The following is an 18947-nucleotide window of genomic DNA, read 5'->3' on the forward strand; positions in this document are numbered from 1 at the left end:
ACACTTGTAAGCAGTCAAGAAATAGGAAATGCAGGTAATCTTCAGGCAATTCTATACCTACCATCACATACTCATTCATTTTCTATGGGCAGAAGTACAGAAAATGCATTTGGTTTGGGATTACCCAGTGAGTATAACATCCTGGAACTGATAGTACATAGAATGCAACATGAAAGAGTGATTGCCCTTAAGCCACACTGATGTAATGGAATTCCATTTAATGCAAATCAATATCTACTGCTTGGTATTGACTGACTTTGCTGCTGATTCCATTACATATAAAGGAGTTTTGGACAATGTCAATCAATCTTTCCAGCTGCACTATATCAACTTGAAGAGTACTTCAGAAGCAGAAAGAAATTTCATAACTGCTGGCTAAGTACAAGTGCTTCATAGAGGCATCATCGCTGTCTCAAGGTCTATTTTTAAATATGAATTCTGTGTCTCAGACTTCAACTCCACCAAACTGACAGTTGGCACAATTCAAGAACAGAGGTAGGAAGAGTGTCTCTCCAACCACCACCTCCATGAGCAGGAGAATAGCTAGAGGCTGATGCACCCTCAGGGTCAATCTAAGGTATATTGCCTGAAATGAGCTGTTGCACCAGTTGAAGATCTTGTGCATTCATCCTCTAGCATCCGTACTTGTTCCCAGTACCCGCCATAAGAATCCAGTTGCCCTCTAGGGAGTGCTTTGGGTTGCCTAAGCAGTGCAAAGCAGCTGGATCAGGGTCCACAAAGTAAACCCTATGGGTGTGTCCACACATGCAAGCATGTGCACTTGCAGCAGCTCAAACAGAAGTGGTGCAAATTTGAGCTGGGGCTTTCTGCCTCAGTGCACATGCTTGGACATGCACTTTGTTGTGGAGCAAATTGTGCCACTTGGGGCAAAATAACCCTGCCTGGCTCCTCCTTGATCTGCATCTAGGGGAAGCTAGAACCTGAGGCCAGCACCTGTGCTGCCCCCAGCAGTATAAAAAGCTGCCCTGTCCTGGCCCCAGTAATACAAAAACCTACCCTGGCCAGCAGCTTAGGGTTACTTGACCTCAGGAGCTTCTGGGCCCCAGGCAATTGGTATCTGGAGACACTAGCCCCTTGTGTCAGCTAGACTGCTGAGGCAGTATCCCATATTCACTTTTTAAAATACCCCAAAATCCACATTCTTCCACGATTAGAACAAAAGAGAGAAAGCGGGATTGACCAGATGGGCAACGTTTTATTGTTATATTTACAATGTTAAAGAAATTTGGAAGCCTATCAGTGTCTCTAGTATCATAATAAAATAATCCTAAATATCTATATGTTTTAATGTTTGCTTTGGGTTTCCTTATCACATGGTGGGTGTGTGATGGGGGATGTGGGGTTTGTACGAGGGGGTGGGAAGGGTGGTGAAGGATGTGGATGGGGGGATGTGAGTCACTGTGTGGGTAGGTATGGGGGGACTGTGGATGTGGGGGCTGCTTAGAAGAGGTGGGTCCCCCGCATAAACACTGCATGCCCCAGGAGGCTGGTGGGGCATGGCCCCACTGGGAGCATGGTGGCAATGGTAAGTGGGGAGCTCCCGCAGTTGCTGCCGGCACTGTCGGCAGCGGGGCAGGGGTGGTGAGCGGCAAGCACCCACAGGCACCATCAGCAGTGACAGCGGTGGCCAGCAGCGATCGCTGCCTGCCTGCAGACACTACTGGTGGTGGGGGGTGGCAAGTGGCACCTGCCTACAGACACCACCAACAGTGTTGGCAGTGCCTTTTTAGGGAGGGCACCACCATGCTCAGGGAGTGCATGTGCACCCCCTACACATTGCCAACGGTCCCCTGCCCTCCACAGGGCAGAGCCCCACCCCACAGCACTTGGACTACCCTGCCTGCAGGGTTCCAGGGCCCTACGGGCAACAGCTCCCCGCCGCACCCCTGCTGGTCTACAGCCCCATGCTCATTCCCTTGCTCTTCTCTGGAGGCTGGAGATGAGCACAAAAACAAGCAGGAGGCTGGAGAGAATAGGAGAATGAACAGGAGGCTCATTCCCCCCACACCCATTGGTTCCCCCTGCTCCCCATTTGTTCTCCTGCTCCCCATTCATTCCCCCCATCCACCATTCATTCCCGCTGCCCCATTCATTCCTGCTGCCCCCTGTTTGTTCTCCTTGCTCCCCATTTATTCCTCTATTCCCCATTTATTCCCCTGTTCCCCATTCATTCCCCCTGCCCCCTGTTTATTCCCCCCTCCTGTTCATTCCCCTTACCCTCTGTTTATTCTCTCAGCTCCCCACTTGCTCTCCTGGCCCACTCCCCCCACATTCACCAGCAGTATCAGAGAATGAGAAGGAGGCTGGAGAGAGAAGGGGAAGTCTCCAGCTTATCTCCAGGGGCTTGTCTCCAGCCTCCTGCTCATCTCCAGCCCCCTGCTTGTTTCTAGCCCCTGGCTCCTTCCCCTGCCTATCTTCAGCCTTGGGAGGCTGGAGAGAGCAGGGGAATGAGCTGGGGGCTGGAGACAGCCCAAGAGGCATTCCCCTGCTGTTCCCTACTCCCCTGAGGCTGCAGACAAGCAGGGGAAGAAGCAGGGGGCTGGACACAGCCTCAGAGACATTCTTCTGCTGTCTCCATCCCCCTGCTCCTTCCCTTGCTCCCCTGAGGTTGGAGACAAGCAGAGGAAGGAGCAGGGGGCTGGAGACAGCCACAGAGACATTTCCCTGCTGCCTCCAGCCTTGGGAGAGCAGGGGACAGCAGGGGAATGCCTCCGGGGCTGCTTCCGGCCCCCTGCTCATTCCCCTGCTGTCTCCAGCCTCCTGAGGTCCCCTCCCCCCTCCTGCGGCTCCCCAACCCCCTGCTTACTTGGCAAAAGCTGGGTCTGGGTCACTGCAGCTTGCACCACTGCCTGCCCAGCACGGGCAGGCAGCGTGCTTCAGGAGCAGGGAGAGGGCCAATCATAGAGACACTCTGGCACTCTGCCAGAGTATCTCTGGAGGACTGAGACTCCGGTTGCTTTGGGGCACTGTCTGGGACTGTGACCTGACCCAGTTTTTCCCCCCAGGTTTTTGTTTAACCCCTGAACATCCAGGGGTCTAATTTTTTCTCTGCACTGCAAGTTTGCAGTGCAGGGAACATTTTTTCATTCCTGCATGTGCCTCTTGCCTCATCTCAAAGGGGTTTGAGATGGGGCAAGAGGCACGTGCTCGCTCATCTGGACACACCCGATGGGTGCATCTACCGGGTGCATCTACACGTGCAATTACCCCAACACAATAAACTCCATCTCAGTTTGTACTGGAGTCAGCTGCTCCCAGGTGCAAAATGTATATGTGTGCCTGGGATCACAGCAATTCTAGCCAGGGCAGAGCAGCCCAGGGCTGGCAGGGGCCTTGGAGGGCTCAGCCCCAGGATCCAGGTGCCAGCATAGGTGGTGGCAGTGGGCAGTGGAGGGGCTGGTTGGGGCACAAGGGTGCTATAGTGTGAGGATAACAGCATAAATTACTCTGCTGTCATATAATACTTGTCCTAGATAGTACTATCCTACAGCGGAGTTAATTTCCTGTACCCTAATGTGGGTGTAGACAGTGTATGCAGGCATGTGTAGACAGTGATGCTTTATGGTGAAGCTATTAGTCTACTCTGCAGTAAAGTGCATGTATAGATACACTCTGTATGTTGTATTTGTATCAGTTTAGCTAATATGTATTTGCTATCTATGCAATGCACGCTGTCATATTAGTATGGAACATAAACTTAACTTGGGGCTTATTTCTTTTCTATGGATTCTGCTCTAAAGAGATTTTAGTTTTAGAAGAAGCTGAGCACTTCACAACATTGAACTCTTAGAAGAAATGTAGGACTACTAACAGTATTGAAAGATTTCTTTCCCAAATGGTTTTGCACCATAGGATATATAAAATATCCAAAAGGAAGACTAAATATCTTCTTCAGCCATGGGACAGCACAGGGGAAAAACTGTCCAAAAACTGGAATGAATTTTTTCTTTCACTTTTTTCTGGTGGGAATATAATTCTATGTATGATATTAATTGTAGAAAAAGACTAATGGCTAGAAATGGTGGTCAAATTTAGATCAGGATTAACTAATACATTTTAGGCCAATCTGATCTAAACTCTTTTCCCCCTTATGCAGGATAACATGTTTAGCTTGATTTTAGCTAGATGAGTTGGAGCATACTCTTCTGGGGAAAACCCTAAGATAAGATATATTTTTAGGGTAAATAGAAATTTTATATTTACTTACGATTTATTGTTTTCCTTCCAGGTGCACACTGTCATGTTAGAATGTATGTGTCAAAAGTCAATACTTAAGTCCCTGGTTTTGCAATGAGTTCCTTGCAAACACAGGAATCTGCCCATCTGGAACTCAATGCTTTATAAAAGTCTAAATGATTGGCTTACAATCCTCCAACCATTCTATGGAATTCCCAGAATATCCAAAGGGAGTTCTTTACTCAGAAGAACTGCAAAATTACACAAAGTAATTTGTATAAAACAGCATACATCTGTTTTATGATGTATGCTGTATGCTGTTTCTATGATGTACAAGTGACATCTCTTACCTTGTGTGCTTGATCCAAGGACTGTTTCCGGTAGTCAAGTTCATCATCCAAATAACCTTTTTGCTTACTAAACAGCTCCTGTGGACAGAAAGAGGACTAGGTTACCTTGATTTTTATTGACACAAACTTTAATGGCAGTTGTTTTTTTACCAGCTGAAAGCCTCTCTAGTACCTTTTCATTCTCAAGGTCTAGCATCTTTTGCTGCAGTGCAGATTCTGTCACTTCTATCTGCTGTAGCCACTGCATATAGAAGACAGTAAGAAGTTAAGTCTTAAATATTGATAGATCAGTTTCCTAAAACCAATAGCATATAGCTTCTTCCATAAAGCATGTTTACTACTCAACTTCCATTACAACTCTAACACGCCATATTAAATGTATTTCATTTAAACTCCAAAACAATGAAAATCAAGTAATTATACTTATAAAATGATGAATAGAAGAAACAGTCTTCCAAACACCAGCAATTTATCTCCCAAGATAACATTATTACTTAAATAACATTAAAATAAATTGTGGTACTGTCTGTTATCTTTAAATATCTTGAAAAAATATTGCATAAGTACACTTAAAGAACTTTTATCACGTTGTGAAGAAACAATTATTTACATTACCAATATGTTAATTCGAACTATTCTGAGGGGCAAAAATTTTGATAACATGATTTATTCTATTAATGATGCAAAGGTTATTACCTTTTCAGCCAGTGTGAGAACTGTCCTTGCTTGTATGACAACTACTTGCTCTTCATTGGTCAGATTCTGCACCAAAAACAAAATATAATTAGAATAAATTCAGTCCTCTTGTTGTTATTCCACTATCGGGGTAGTACTGAATTAAATATATATACATATATATACATATACACACACACACACATATATACACACACACATACATACACACACACACACACACACCATTGGAATGGTAAATCTAATAAAGTAATATTCAATATAATACTACTGAATGTAATTTTAAAACTGTTGTTCACTTGTTACTGTAAAATATTGTATTTTCAGGATGTCCTCATATACTATAACACTACAACTAATAACATTACACCTCATTTTCCTTTCACATTTACAAACAAGTTATTGGGATGTTTAAAACAAACTGGTTCTTATTGAGTGGCATTGTTTCTTTTTTTTCCCATCTGGGGATAAATACATAATTCCACAAAACAACACAGGATAATACAAAATGGTGCCACATAAAGCCCCTGCTTGTCATACAAGAGATTAATATTTATGGTCCTGATGATGCAATGAAAAAGCAAAGTATCTAAAAATGGTGGTTGCTGAAAATCTAATTTTAAACTTTCCTTTATTGTAGATTTTGGCCAAAAGTGACTGTACTGAATATACACATGTGTGTTTATTGCTGGCAATCTTTAAATTATTAAAACTATACTCAAGAACTGTGAATGAAAAATTAAATATTCATAGCTTTGAAATGATTGGAATTTTGCATATTATCCGGCTGGCATGTTTTATTAATGTCATTGCCTCTTCACACACATTGCCAATGAGAGCCTTAAGAGACCACAGACATTGCCATTGTTAACCATGTTGTATTAGGGAAATGACTGGGCTCCTACTGTCAAAGGCTGTGTCTTCACTCTGCTGATGAAATATTCATATACGAAGCAGTGCATTTCACATTAATGATATCCTGAGTCCAATCATGGAATTAGACTCATTAACACATATAAAACATTATCATAATGTAAATAACATGCCCAGAGGAAAACAAAGGAGAAAGGACCCAATCCTGAAAAATGAAATGCACGTAAGCACAGAGTTAAAGGAAATGCTTTCACGTATAACATTCCTCATATGCATAAGTATTTGCAGGATCAGGACTTTCAGGACGAAAGACAGTGACCAAAGAGGGACTACAAGTAAATATAGATAGTTGGATTAAGAGCTCATTTAGGATAGGCAAGGTGTTCAGGTTTGAGAGATGAAGAAATTGCATGAATATTCAGCTCCATGGAGAAAAAAAGTTGTAAGACCAGGTTATCTTTTTTTTTCTTTTCAAATGGCTAAGTTTCATGAGATCATTTTTCATCTTTATTTCCATAAAACTGTGACTATCTTGGGATAAATTTGAACATTCCTGGCCAGTTTGGACATGCATATGTTTAAATCCAGGAAATTGAATCCAAACCCTGCTGAGAGCCAGGTGATAAGGGAGAAGAGACTAAATCAGCCCATCTCTATCCCTTTCTACACTATGGATTTTACAGCACAAAACTGTACTTAGGAAACAGCACATATAGTTTAACCGTGACAATTTCTCCCCATGGGCACAAGGCTGAAAAGTTGGTGAAACTTGAGCTCAAGAAGTAGATAATTTGTTAGGAAACCTAACTCAAATGTAAATAATTGTCTCCTGTGTATATACAGTGATTTTAAGAGTTTACTGAAGGTCTGAAAATAAATCATTATTAAAAAAAATACACTCACATATAGATTACTAACAGGGAATTGGAGGGGTTGCTTTCTTGTTGTGTGGAGTATTTCCTGAACAGATTTCTGCTAACAGTGTTTGAAAGGGAGGGCATTTATGGCTTTTAGTCCTTTTATGATTATGTTTTGGTATAGTCACCCATGGCCTGCAGCAGAATATATTTTAATCATGCTTTCCTCTGTCTCTGCTTTATCCTATACTGTCCTAAGAAATGGAGCCTACCCAAAATAACACATTAATGTATGAAAAGTCAGTTGGAAACAGTTAAAGGCTATGAGTCCTAAGGGCCCTTTTAGAAATGCATATGGCAAAACACAAATAATCACAAAGGAGCAGTTCCCCCTGGACACTTGAGTATTGGCCAAGCTGAAGAATAAGTTGATGACAGGCACAAGAGCATACGACCCATCAGCAGAGTTGGCATCTGATGGGTGGACCCACTGTGTCTCATGTATGCTCCTGCAGGCAAAATTCAGACTAGTATCTTTGCATATTAGATATCTAACAAGATTTTTAAAAGGCAAGTCCTGGGGACCTGCTAAGCTTTCCTTAAGTGGGAGTCACTTTTTGCCCATGAAAAGAGAAACAGTAATATTAAAATTACTGAAAGGGAAAAACAATTTAAAAGTAAATAAAAATAGATTACAGATCATTAATTTTAAGAAACACTAGTAAAGGTTTCTAGTAAGATAGGATTTAAATAGTACAAGGAAACTGGGATGGAGTAGAAGGAATATTTTTTCAAACATATTGTTTTTTCTGTTTTTCTTGCATCCCTTTCCGTTTTCTGTGTTGCCCCATTCAGAGCCCTCTCCCCCAAACACTTTGCATTTGTGTAACTTTAATGAATAATTCAACTGGAGAATATGGGGCTACTTATGTAAGTAAAGCTACTTATGTGCATGTTGGCAGGAATTTAAATTGTGAACTGTTAAAATACTGCTGTAAAGTTCTCCGGGGCATGATATATTATTGATATTGACAACAGCAAAGATATTCTCAATTTCTCACATGACCATTTTTACTCATCTGCCTAGGTCTATGGAACACAGAAGCTAGGGCTCTGAGAGTGACAACCCATACAGAAATGATGAGCTAAGTGGCCTAATTACAGCCTTGTTCAGAAAGAGAAGGTATTTTAAATTGCCACCATAACATGTCTAGCTGCAGCTCTGTTGCTGGTCTATAACATCTAGCTTTCACATTCTGCTGTGAAAGGTTTTAATGAGAAAGGTTTTAACAGACTGATCTCAACTTCAGCAAAAAGACAGAGAGAGAGAGAGAGAGATTGTCCATTTAAGGGTGCACACAGAAGTAATTTTTTAAAAAACATTTCCAAATGAAATGGGCTTGGAAACATTTAAAAAAGGACTTGTTTCAGCAGGGAGACATATGTATAGTCGCTATGGTACCCTGTGGCTGAAATCTTTCATAACTGAAATGTTTCACAACAATGGCTCTCTACCCAGGAGACACTACAGGGAATGGAGGATGTCTCTGGAGGGTTGGCTCCCTCCCATCAGCCTTCTAACTCTCCATCCCAAACCCCTCTCTATCTCTCTGTCACCCTTCTCACTGGAACAGAGGGGCAGAAAACTAGGGCTGCAGAGCCTGGCTGTAACAGGGAGCCTTCCTGGGGCCTTTCTGAAGTTGGCCCACCCACCTGTTTCTGGGCTAACAGCCCACCTGTCTTTCCTGCCATGCGTTGATGATACATAATTATGGTGTTAATTAGGTGGTAGGCTGCCCATTTTTGCACCCCGATGCCAGGGGGTGCAATCTGTGACTCTGAATCTTCTGTACACTGGAGCCCATGCCTCGCAGATGACATCTAAGCTCTTAATGTCTCCAGCCCCACACTGGACCCCATAACTCTCTAGTTTGGACCCCAACTAGATTCCCCTAATCAGGTGGCCTACTCCGCCCTCATTCTGGGCTGCTTAGCTCCCTGCACTCTTCCCCCTCTTGAGTGTGCCCCCCACCCTAGGACCTTTGGCCACACTGGCCTTGGCCTCACCTCCAAAGGCCAGGTAGAACCCCAGGCCCTCAGCTCTGGGTGTCCCTCGTGGTGGGCTCCTTGACCTTTTGACCCTTCTGGTCCTGGCCCCAGCATTGACCAGTCAAGGGTGCCTCAAGACAGGCTTATGAGCAACTAGTCCACACTCTTACATGGGTCTGCCTTCTCAGGCCCTACTAGGGGGTTACCCACCCGGGTGTGGGAGCTGGGGTTATTAAGATGCTCTGAGCTGCCTTTCACCAGGGTGGTAACTGGCCTGATATTTCCTGGGGGCTCCCAGGCCACCAGGTGCACAGCCAAACCACCCATCCCTGGCATAGTGCAGTTTTAGGTTATGCCCAGGTACAGGAGCCTCCTCCATCCCCATAGCTCCAGCCCATAAAACTCCAAGCTGTTCCTGAGCCTCAGCTCTGCTGGTTGATATCTCTCTCTCTCGGCTGCCAGCAATAAACTATTGTTTCACCTTATATATATTCTGGGGCTCAAAATGGTCACTGTACTCAAGCACCTGGCTGCTGCCTGCTCCAGCCCTTGAAGTGGCAGGGACCAACAGTGCACTGTCACACTGGCATTGGCAGGTCCCTGGTCCTGGAGACCCCTGCACTCAGAGGCCAGCCAATGCCAGGCTTGGCAGCCCCAGTCCCTTCTAGTTCTCTGTTCCAGTGAGAAGAGCTGCAGAGAGATAGAGAGGGGGTTGGCATGTTGCAAACCCAGTGTATGGGAGCTGACAAATGCACAGTCTGTTCACCCTGCTGTCTTTCCCCCTGCCCAAAGTCCCTTGAAAGGGTTGGGGAGAATTGAGAGCTGAGCACTGTGGGATTCTGCAGGACCTATGGGTCCCCTGTCCCTGTGCACACATTCCAAAAGATACTATTTTGGAGAACTTCAGCTGCTTTTGGAATATTTCAAAGGGCTTGTACATCTGTAGAACTGACTCTTTGAAATGTTTCAAAGGCATTTGAAACATCTCAGTTGTTACATCTGCCCATACTACTAGACTGGTCTGTTGTAACTCCTTATGTCACCACAGACCTGATGGCTATGGACACCTATCTCACCATGGGCATTGGTGTAGAATGTCAGTGTTGGGGACTCCTCCAGTTACGTAGATCCAATGATTTCAGTTTCCAGCACAACCAGAATGGTGTGGCTGTGGCCTCTACTTCAGCCCAGTTTGAAGTAGCAGCTAGAGGAAGGAGGTAAGAGACAGTATGAGAGCCCTGAAGCTCGGTCTTGGGGTAGCGAGTGAATTTCACCTCCCCAGGATTCCTCCTGAGCAGCCATATGAATTCTGTAACTCAGGCCTTGTGGGAGGTTCCCAAAAGAAATGATCAAAAAAAGGAGTTTGACAAAAAAAGTTTAAAAATCAAACAGAAACTATTTTATATGATGCCAAGAGGTTTCCATAGGCATAATCACCCTTCTATTATAATTATTTCTAATTAATGTCTGCCTTTCCTGATTTTGCAGTTTAAAAGTGCTTGTATCTAAGGCTCATGATGCTTTACCAAGTTTAAATGCAGAAAATGATTAATATGTGAAATCAAATAACAAATATACAAAGCAAACAGAAAGTGAAGAACATGTTATCAATGTGGTTCATTGGAATGTGTGATCAATGTGGTTCCTATGTGGTTCATAGGAAGCCAGAAGCACGCTATTTGCAGCCCTGTGCCTCAATCCTAATGCAAAAGAGATATGCAATAACAAACCGATACAATATGTTGTAGGCTGCCATAATGCCACATTAAGAGGAGGACAGATATTAACAGAAACATGCACAATTTATTAAAGGAACATACACTTACGGCGTTATCCCCTAAAATATCCAACTTTTTCATCAGCTCTGCTACTAGGATATCCTAATAACAAGAGAGAATTGCACAGAAAACAATCAATCAGAATGGAGCATAAAACTGTTTGAAGGAAGCTATCATAAGAAAAAAGAATCACTTACTGTTACACCTTCTGCCTCACAGTAAACTTGGAGAGGACTTTTCCCTTCAGTAAAAGGAATGTGATGAAAATTGATAGCAGGTGATCTTCTTTCTCTCTCCTAAAATCAGAATCATTATACTTATGGAGATTTACAGTTTTAAATGATGCATTATATTATTTAGAAGATGCAGCCTCATTAAGCATACATCATAGGCATTCCATAATACATACTCTGAAAAAGTGAGCAATTTATTTTAAAAGGAAATTGCTGAGTAATGCTATCCAGAAGTTTCTTTCTCTGTTACACAAAGAAGTGGAAAACCCTTCATTCTACTTGTCATGGCCATAACAGGAAGAGAAGGGGGAACAATTTCTTTGAGAAAGATTTAACCCTTGTGGACAATTCCAGACTGACACGCAGCGAAGCTCTCGGTTCACCGCAGCATAAAGTAAGCCTACGCAGTAGCAGTACAAGCTTCTGCCTCCTTGCTTCATCAGTGTGCACAACCATGGTTATCCAACCATTATTTTGGTTATGTAAGGAACTATGTTTGTTAAGAAGCCTGGATGTGTTGATAACCAAAGGGATTACTGAAACAAATCAGTTTTTGATATTACTATCTGTGCTGTTACTTTTCCTTTGGAGTTGTGCAGAAAAAATTGTAATGTTGGTCAAGGGTTGAAGATGTATGTTCTTTTTAAATGTTGTTAACAGCTTAACAAAAAGATTCACCAAGACAAATGTAATCATAAAATAAACATGGTATATTCCATACAGTGCCCTTAATCTGGGTTACTATAAAATGTATTATTTTTAGCAATGACAATAAAAACTTCCCTGTTATGTGACATTTTCGTTTTGTCTTGTTTGGTTTTTTACGCAGATGTGATAAAGTAAAAAAGATTTTTAAACTGGACTTTAACTAGAGTATAAAAGTTTGGAGCTTTAAAAAGTGATGCAGTAAGACAACTAGGGTAGCATAGGGTACTCCATTAAAATAGCTATAAGAAACTGATTTTCAGCACTATAAGCAGATAAAATGAAGACAAAAAAACCCTCCAGAAGAACTCTATAATTCTGACTGCCTTCCAGCTTAATACACTACAATAAGTGTGAAAAGGACTGCATAGTTTATGATGGCTTACTTCAAGCTCTAGTATTCTGAATTCCAGGAGTTCATTTTGATCTTTAACATCCTGGACATCATGTTTTAGTCGAGCTTCTTCTGTTTCCATTTGTTTTATCTGTAAAATAAAATGTTATATACACACAAGTACATATATGCATATGTGCGTGTACACACATACACACACTCACACAAATATATTGTTAATTTTAGTTTTGTATGAATGTTAGATCTGCTGTGAATGCAGTTTGATGGAAAAGGCATGCAGCTTGAAGTAGAAGGCTTGGATTTAGTCAAAAATTAGGATTCAGCCTTCAGTCCCAAATAGTGGTTCTGGATTCCTCAACTCCAGTAGCATTCTGCTTAGATCTCAGGCACTGTGAAGCAGTCGTCAGAAGATTTGATTCTATCCCCATACTTCGTTTGAAGCTAGATGACTTGCTGAACTAAAAATGTACTACTTAAAGTCAGCAAATAGTGCTTGCATTTATCATTATTGCAAATCATAGACTCTATGCTGCCAAATATAGCCAAGGCAGAGAAAAAACTTGTGTGGAAAACTCAGGGGCTGTTCTGAGAGAGTTCCAGACCCTCTAGAAAAATCACCCTCTGGACAGTGTGAGAGTGAACAGTACGAGTGAACCACATATATTCCTTAGGTTTCTAATGGTTTGAAAATGAATGGAAATGTTAAGCATAAAATACCTTGTCTACAAGTTCTTGATTTCTTCTGTATAATGCTTGTTTTTCTTCAATCCACTTCATGTCCTTAAAACGAAACAAAGAAGGCTGATGTTATAGAAAAAGATGACAGTGGTTCCATGGAACATAATTATGTAATAAAAATGTATCATCATTCACCTGCAGAAAGTATACCAAGTTGTATGGGCAACCTTGGTTCTGATTTTCCCTAACTTTTTGAATGCTTGACTTTGAAAACTTAATATTCTTTAATGCAGTTTGGTATACATACTTAGAATAGAACCATTCCAATTTCTCAAGAACAAAAACCATCAAGATCAATAAAATGAACAATGACTGCAATAAAAGTGTGAAGTGAGGCTTCTCCACTAATCTCTATTATTAATGAATTGAAAGGAGCAATTAACAGTACTTTGATTTCCATGTTGTGCACGATTCTAAAAGATATTTTTTTTAGGTTAATGAATTATTTTGGTAAATATGAAGTGAGAAGAAAAGAAAAGCAATCTGAGATTATTTGTTTGCTGAGATTAATGATGTTTGTGCCTGAGTTGGAAAGTCAGTGATCAAGTGCTCATTTAATAATGTTTGTAAAGCACTTTAAAAATGCTGTCTGCATAAGTGGCTAATAATAAATAATAATATCATCATCCTTGTTTCAAAGCTCTATTCATTGTCCATGTTTTGGACAATAGATTTTCAGTTTGTTAAAAAGAAACACAATTCTTTTTTCCTATAAAATTTTCAGTGTTTCATTCTGTTGAAGAAGTCCAGGAAGGGCAGAAGGACCAATATGTTTCACCTCTTCCAATATATTGCAAAGGGGAATTCACTTGCTTTTCAAGGCATTGCATACAGCCCATTCTGGAAACTCTGCTTCTTTGTTGCTGTAGTAATTATTAGATGTAGCATGGTAATCCCGCCAGGATAGATATTCACCAGTGAATCAAAACCTGAACATTATTCAAGTGAAACCTTTAGCAAATCAGAGAGAAATAAAGCATTTCTTTAAAAAAATGTTTTGACTGCATAGTAAAGTTCTATTATAATAAAAGGCTAGGTTTAATTTTAACAGGAGCTTGATTGAACCCTTCAAGGTTCTTATAAATCATTTGAACTAAGCTTTCAAGAGGGCTCTTTGGGCAGATAAAATACAATAGTATTTTAACAGATATTTTGTACTGCAAACTATGCAAACAGTTCCACAAAAGACCTTCAGAAACCAGCTCCATTACATAGACAAATGCATATCAGATTGGGGGGGGCAGGAAGCTGAGAAAAGGTTTTCACACACTGATTGCCATCTCTTTCCCAGCTAATATATACAGCCTGTACCATGAGTGCACTTCTCATATTAAAATGTCTAACAACTACTTTTACAATCTAACATCTGCTTTATCTCTTCACTTAACAAAACAGCAATCACTGCAACAATAAAAAAGATCTTAGAGACAAGAATGTATTTTACTGATTTGAAGACAGACGTTTTTGAGGTTTATGGTTCATTCAAACCACTGGACTATATTTTTTCTTTATAACTCTATGCAGGTATCTATTTTGGCATAGCAAATATGTCCAACATATTATGCTAAAATGTTTTGAAAATTCAGGTCAGAGAAGCGGTTTTACATGGTTATAAAATGTGATTTGACAATAATAGAGCTGGAAAAATAATTCATAGATAATTTCTTTAACGAAATTCACCTGTATTTCAGTTTATATACTGTCCAGTAGCAGATGGTAATATTCTCAAACAAAAAAAATATTTAAAATCCTTCCAAAAACGATTGGTTAATAATTCTTGCCCTGTGCACATACTTCTCTTTTTTAAATATATATTTAATATTTAAACTTAAGGCTTTTTGGTTTGATTGAGCATATGGATCAGATTCCTAGGCAGTATAAATCATCAACTTGGGTGGAACTATAATGATTAAAAAGAGCTGAGGGTTTGGCCCTCACACGACAGTTCTTTGACTGGATGTACATAACCTTTATTCAGTATTTAGCATAAATATTTCCCTTTCTGTTTTCTTTTTGTGAATGACAGAAATGGGTTTGTTTCAATATTCCCAGCTCTAGACTGAATATACTCGCTGTTAACTTTGTTATGAATTACTCCACTCCTTTATTAACCCAATGCTCATAATACAATATTAATCTCTCCTACGATAGAGAGAGGTACATAGTTTGAAGGGGATTGACATAATTATGTAAGGGCAGTTAAGTGATTTATGACATATGGCAATAAGGACGTATTACTGCTGTTTTAATAGATTTGTTTTGCAATTAACAAAAAAGACAGATATTTAAGAAGTATTATTAAAGTGATTTTTATATGTAAAGTCCATATAGATTTTTATGATACTGAATTCCAATGTTTTTATATAAAAAATTATTAAACCTGTTAGGGTGACTGTATTTGGATCTTGGGGAGCATTGGATTTGCAGCTGAATAAAGGCTTTTATCTGTGTCTCAGCAAAAGCTGCTGGTCACAAGGCAGGATGTTATATTAAAAGTAACATTGTAAATGCTTAGGCAAGCCATTTCCTTACAATGGGATAGTGTATAGAATATATGGTGTAAGAAGAACAAGATGCAGCCCACCAGCTATCATCAGGAGACAAAGCAGAAGCAAGACCTTGGAGATGAAGAAGTCAGCAAGAAACCAGAAAGAACCAGCAAGTGACCGGAGAAAGCTGGGGTCAAAGTCTTGAGCAGAGAGGCAGGTAAATGAGTGAAATGCATAGGCATTTCACTCATTAGATATGCTCCATATCTTCTTTGGCCTTATCAAAGAGGCATGTAAATGAGTGAAATGCATAGGCAATCCCACATTAATGAAGTAAACACTAAACAGAGGTGGAGCTTGAGACAGGAGGAGAGATGGGTGGAACAAAAGGAGGGATGAAGGTGGAGTGAATGTTAATGAGCACGAACCAAGGTGTATAAAATATGAAAAGAACTAACAGTTATGGCTGCTCTCCTGGTTTCACGGGCTGTGTGTCAGTGAGGGAGTTCGCCAGAAGCTGTCTCCATTTTGAATAAAGTTGTTGCGAGCAATGTGTACTGGTGTTTGCTCCCTGCTTGCTCTGGCTAATGAGTAGCAGGATCCATGAGCGATTGGATCATTGTCTCCCTAGTTGTTGGGCGCTGCATGGAGTTGGGGTCTAACAAATCCCACTGCTGTATTTTTCTTTGGCTGAAAATTTGTAGCACAGCTAGTTCTCACAATACATTACCTGTCCCTGCTCAGCAAGTGCCTTCTCTAGGTCTTCTATTTGAGTCTGGGATCTGTGTATTTCTGCTTGGAGCTGCTCACGCGTCTGTAGGATGCGAGAAAAGATATATCAAACTTTCTCTAAAAGTCAAAATACTAATGGAGATACAGCAAATATTGAAACATCGCATAGTTAAATGAATATTATGAACTTTGAGGGAATTAATTTGTAGCTAAACATTTAGGATTACTCAGTGATTTTAAAAGGTAAAATTGTAGGATGGAATAATTTTAAGATATAACTGTAAGATTGGAAAGAACGTCATCCAGTTAATTAGTCACTTGGCAAAAATTAGCTGCTTCATGCATGTGACTATTTGATACATTCCTTGCTCAGAAATCAGAGAATTGTGCCCTTACCTACTTTTATCAAGACAGAACGTTTGGGGGAAAAAACGAACGGAGGAATGTGGAAAGTCGCCTCCCCAGAAAAAATGGGATGAAATAAATATCATTAGGCTGAGGGATGCACTTGTATCAAATTGCTTTAAAAGAGTCCAATATGCATGATGACACAATTTCAAAAACAGCTTCTACAGTTGTGCCCTAATTTTGGAGCCATTTGCCCTTTTTTCATCTCACTACATGTAGTTTTCCAGTGCAAAGGCTAATGGATGCTAGTTGGAGAGTGCCACATCTTCTGGCTTTAATGTCAAGGTCTGGGAGTTTAGGGTTCAATATTTCCTGTTCAACTGATGCCACAATACACAGTTAGAAAGAAAGGCACAAATTCAAATGTGTTAGTGATGACATCAAATTTCAAGAGAAACAGGGAGTCCTGAACAGAATAAGTAGCAGTTTAAAAGTATTTTCAGTTATATTTTAAAATAGTAACTAGTTTGCTCAGGGTAGAACTCTAGAAGGAATTTTTCCCCATGTGTCCTGCCTACTTCCTCTCAAAGCCAAAGCAAAACTGCCCAAGGACAAACTGAGACTTTACTGCTTGACTGGAAGTGGCTTTGCTGGTAAGATATTTTCTGTTTTTAACATACTTCCCATTAAGAGCACTTTTGTAAAAAGAGTTCTCGTTTAGCCCGAGTTTTATTTAGTTGTCTTTTGAAACAGTAGGCCATTCTAAGGGACTATGATTGACCTTTGAGTGTGGTGTCGAAAGCAGCAACAGCAGGAAGGAGCATAAACTACTTCACACATTTTGTTTTCCCCAATTCCACTGTTAGAAAGGTTTCTCCAATCACTTGCAGAGACAGTTTGTCATAATATCATGTTGTTTTTGGTCCAAATTATCTTATTTGTTTGCACTACCCATATGAATTTTATTTCTTTATTTGAGTAACAATGAGTTATTTCCTCATTGTGGTTTTGGATGGTGGTATTTCTTGTTTCATCACCATTTTCTTAACATTCATAACTTCTACCATGTCAAAGTGGATAGCGGGCAAATCTTACATGGTTATTCCTAGAACTGGTTCAGTGTTCAAACAGAGTCTGATGATGTCAATCTCTAAATGTAATTAACAAGGAAACAAGGGATAATTTTTATTTCCATGAACATTAGAGAAATCCATCAGTAGAGGCTGCTATGGAGTTATTAAATCATTGGTTTAACTTTCTCACTACAAGGGAAAAACAAAAAGCAAACCCAAAGATTAGTTACATGGCCTGATCAGAAAAGTGACAATACTGATTCAGTTGGAAGCCAATTTAGAGCAATCCATTTGTTTTTAATTTCGTTCAAGGGCTTGTTTATCACTTGGCAAGTAACTCCTGTTCCCCACTGCTGTAAGGAATGTGTATATGAACCTTGTTATATCTTTCACAAAACTGTTGTTCACATTGCCAAATTCCCCTAAAATGGGATGAAAATTATTTGAATGGAAATGAAATGTATCGATCTTTTAAATATTAAATTTTAGGCATAGTTATACCCCCATCAGTGAGCTTCAATGGGTTTGCATTATGTGGATGCTAGGGCAGAATTTAGTCTTTAGTTCATTAGCATGCATTATTTTGTTCTTTGTACAAATAAGTTGCTTTCCCAGTATTTTATGATGTATAAAAGATTTGTATTGTAAAAAGCACGTGTTTCATTATATAATACAACTGATAGTGGAAACTGTTCTCATAAGGAGATATTCAAGGAAGACAGGCATAACAGAACAGTATATTCTGCAATTCAATTAAGAAAATACATTTCTTTACAAACTATAAGCCTTTCAGAAATATTATGCAAAATCATGTAATCTCAGGCATTTAAATTCTGGGTATTACATATTAAGGCTATTCATAACAAAGTTTTACAGAAAGAAAGCTTAATTTTAAGGATTTTCCATAAAATATTCCACTTGACATTCTTTTAAGCTGATCAGAGTGTTAAAAAAAATATTAAAATTCAATAACTGTGGTTTCTTCACCAATCCAGCACTTTAATATAAAAGAATGGAATTCCAGCTGCTTTTAGAGACTATAAATTACAACCCAGCAGTTAAGATTGCAATGCAGATGCATTAGGAATTCACAGCCAACAATATTATAAAGAGACACCACTATGGAGCATATCATTTTTTTCCAGCTGCATACATGAGTACAATTAAGGATTAAAGGGGAGGGCTGAGGGGAAAAAATCTTTAAAATGTTGCAAAGCGTTCTCTTTTTTAACTACTGCTCACATACAATTAGATATCTAATCTATCCTGCAATCTGGCCCAAATTCCGGTACTGTCTTTAAGTCTATCAATGTGATTTCTAGCTTTGATTGTATTTAGAACATTATCTTTACCTCTTATCCTAAACTGCTGTATAGTGTTGCTGTGTCTTGACCTAAGGATAGCTGCATTTAAATGATGGGTGACATGACTCTAAAGTACAGGTAAAGTAACTCAATTGCTTCATTAAAACTGT

The 18947-nt window shown here is 40.1% G+C and overlaps 1 protein-coding gene across 1 annotated transcript in view; it reads right to left on the reverse strand.

Moving 5' to 3' along the window:
• The window catches only part of JAKMIP3 (Janus kinase and microtubule interacting protein 3), a 195919-nt gene that overhangs the window by 57553 nt on the left and 119419 nt on the right, over nt 1-18947 (reverse strand). The window contains exons 12-19 of the mRNA XM_090058773.1: nt 16051-16134; nt 12811-12873; nt 12125-12223; nt 10998-11096; nt 10849-10902; nt 5244-5309; nt 4720-4788; nt 4548-4625 (exon numbers count right to left, since the gene is read on the reverse strand). Of these exons, the coding sequence (XP_089914899.1) occupies nt 4548-4625; nt 4720-4788; nt 5244-5309; nt 10849-10902; nt 10998-11096; nt 12125-12223; nt 12811-12873; nt 16051-16134 (612 nt within the window). The remainder of the gene's footprint in view (nt 1-4547; nt 4626-4719; nt 4789-5243; nt 5310-10848; nt 10903-10997; nt 11097-12124; nt 12224-12810; nt 12874-16050; nt 16135-18947) is intronic.

The sequence above is a fragment of the Crocodylus siamensis genome, chromosome 7, assembly GCF_052110815.1.
Source record: "Crocodylus siamensis isolate JL-2025a chromosome 7, ASM5211081v1, whole genome shotgun sequence".
NCBI lineage: Eukaryota > Metazoa > Chordata > Crocodylia > Crocodylidae > Crocodylus > Crocodylus siamensis.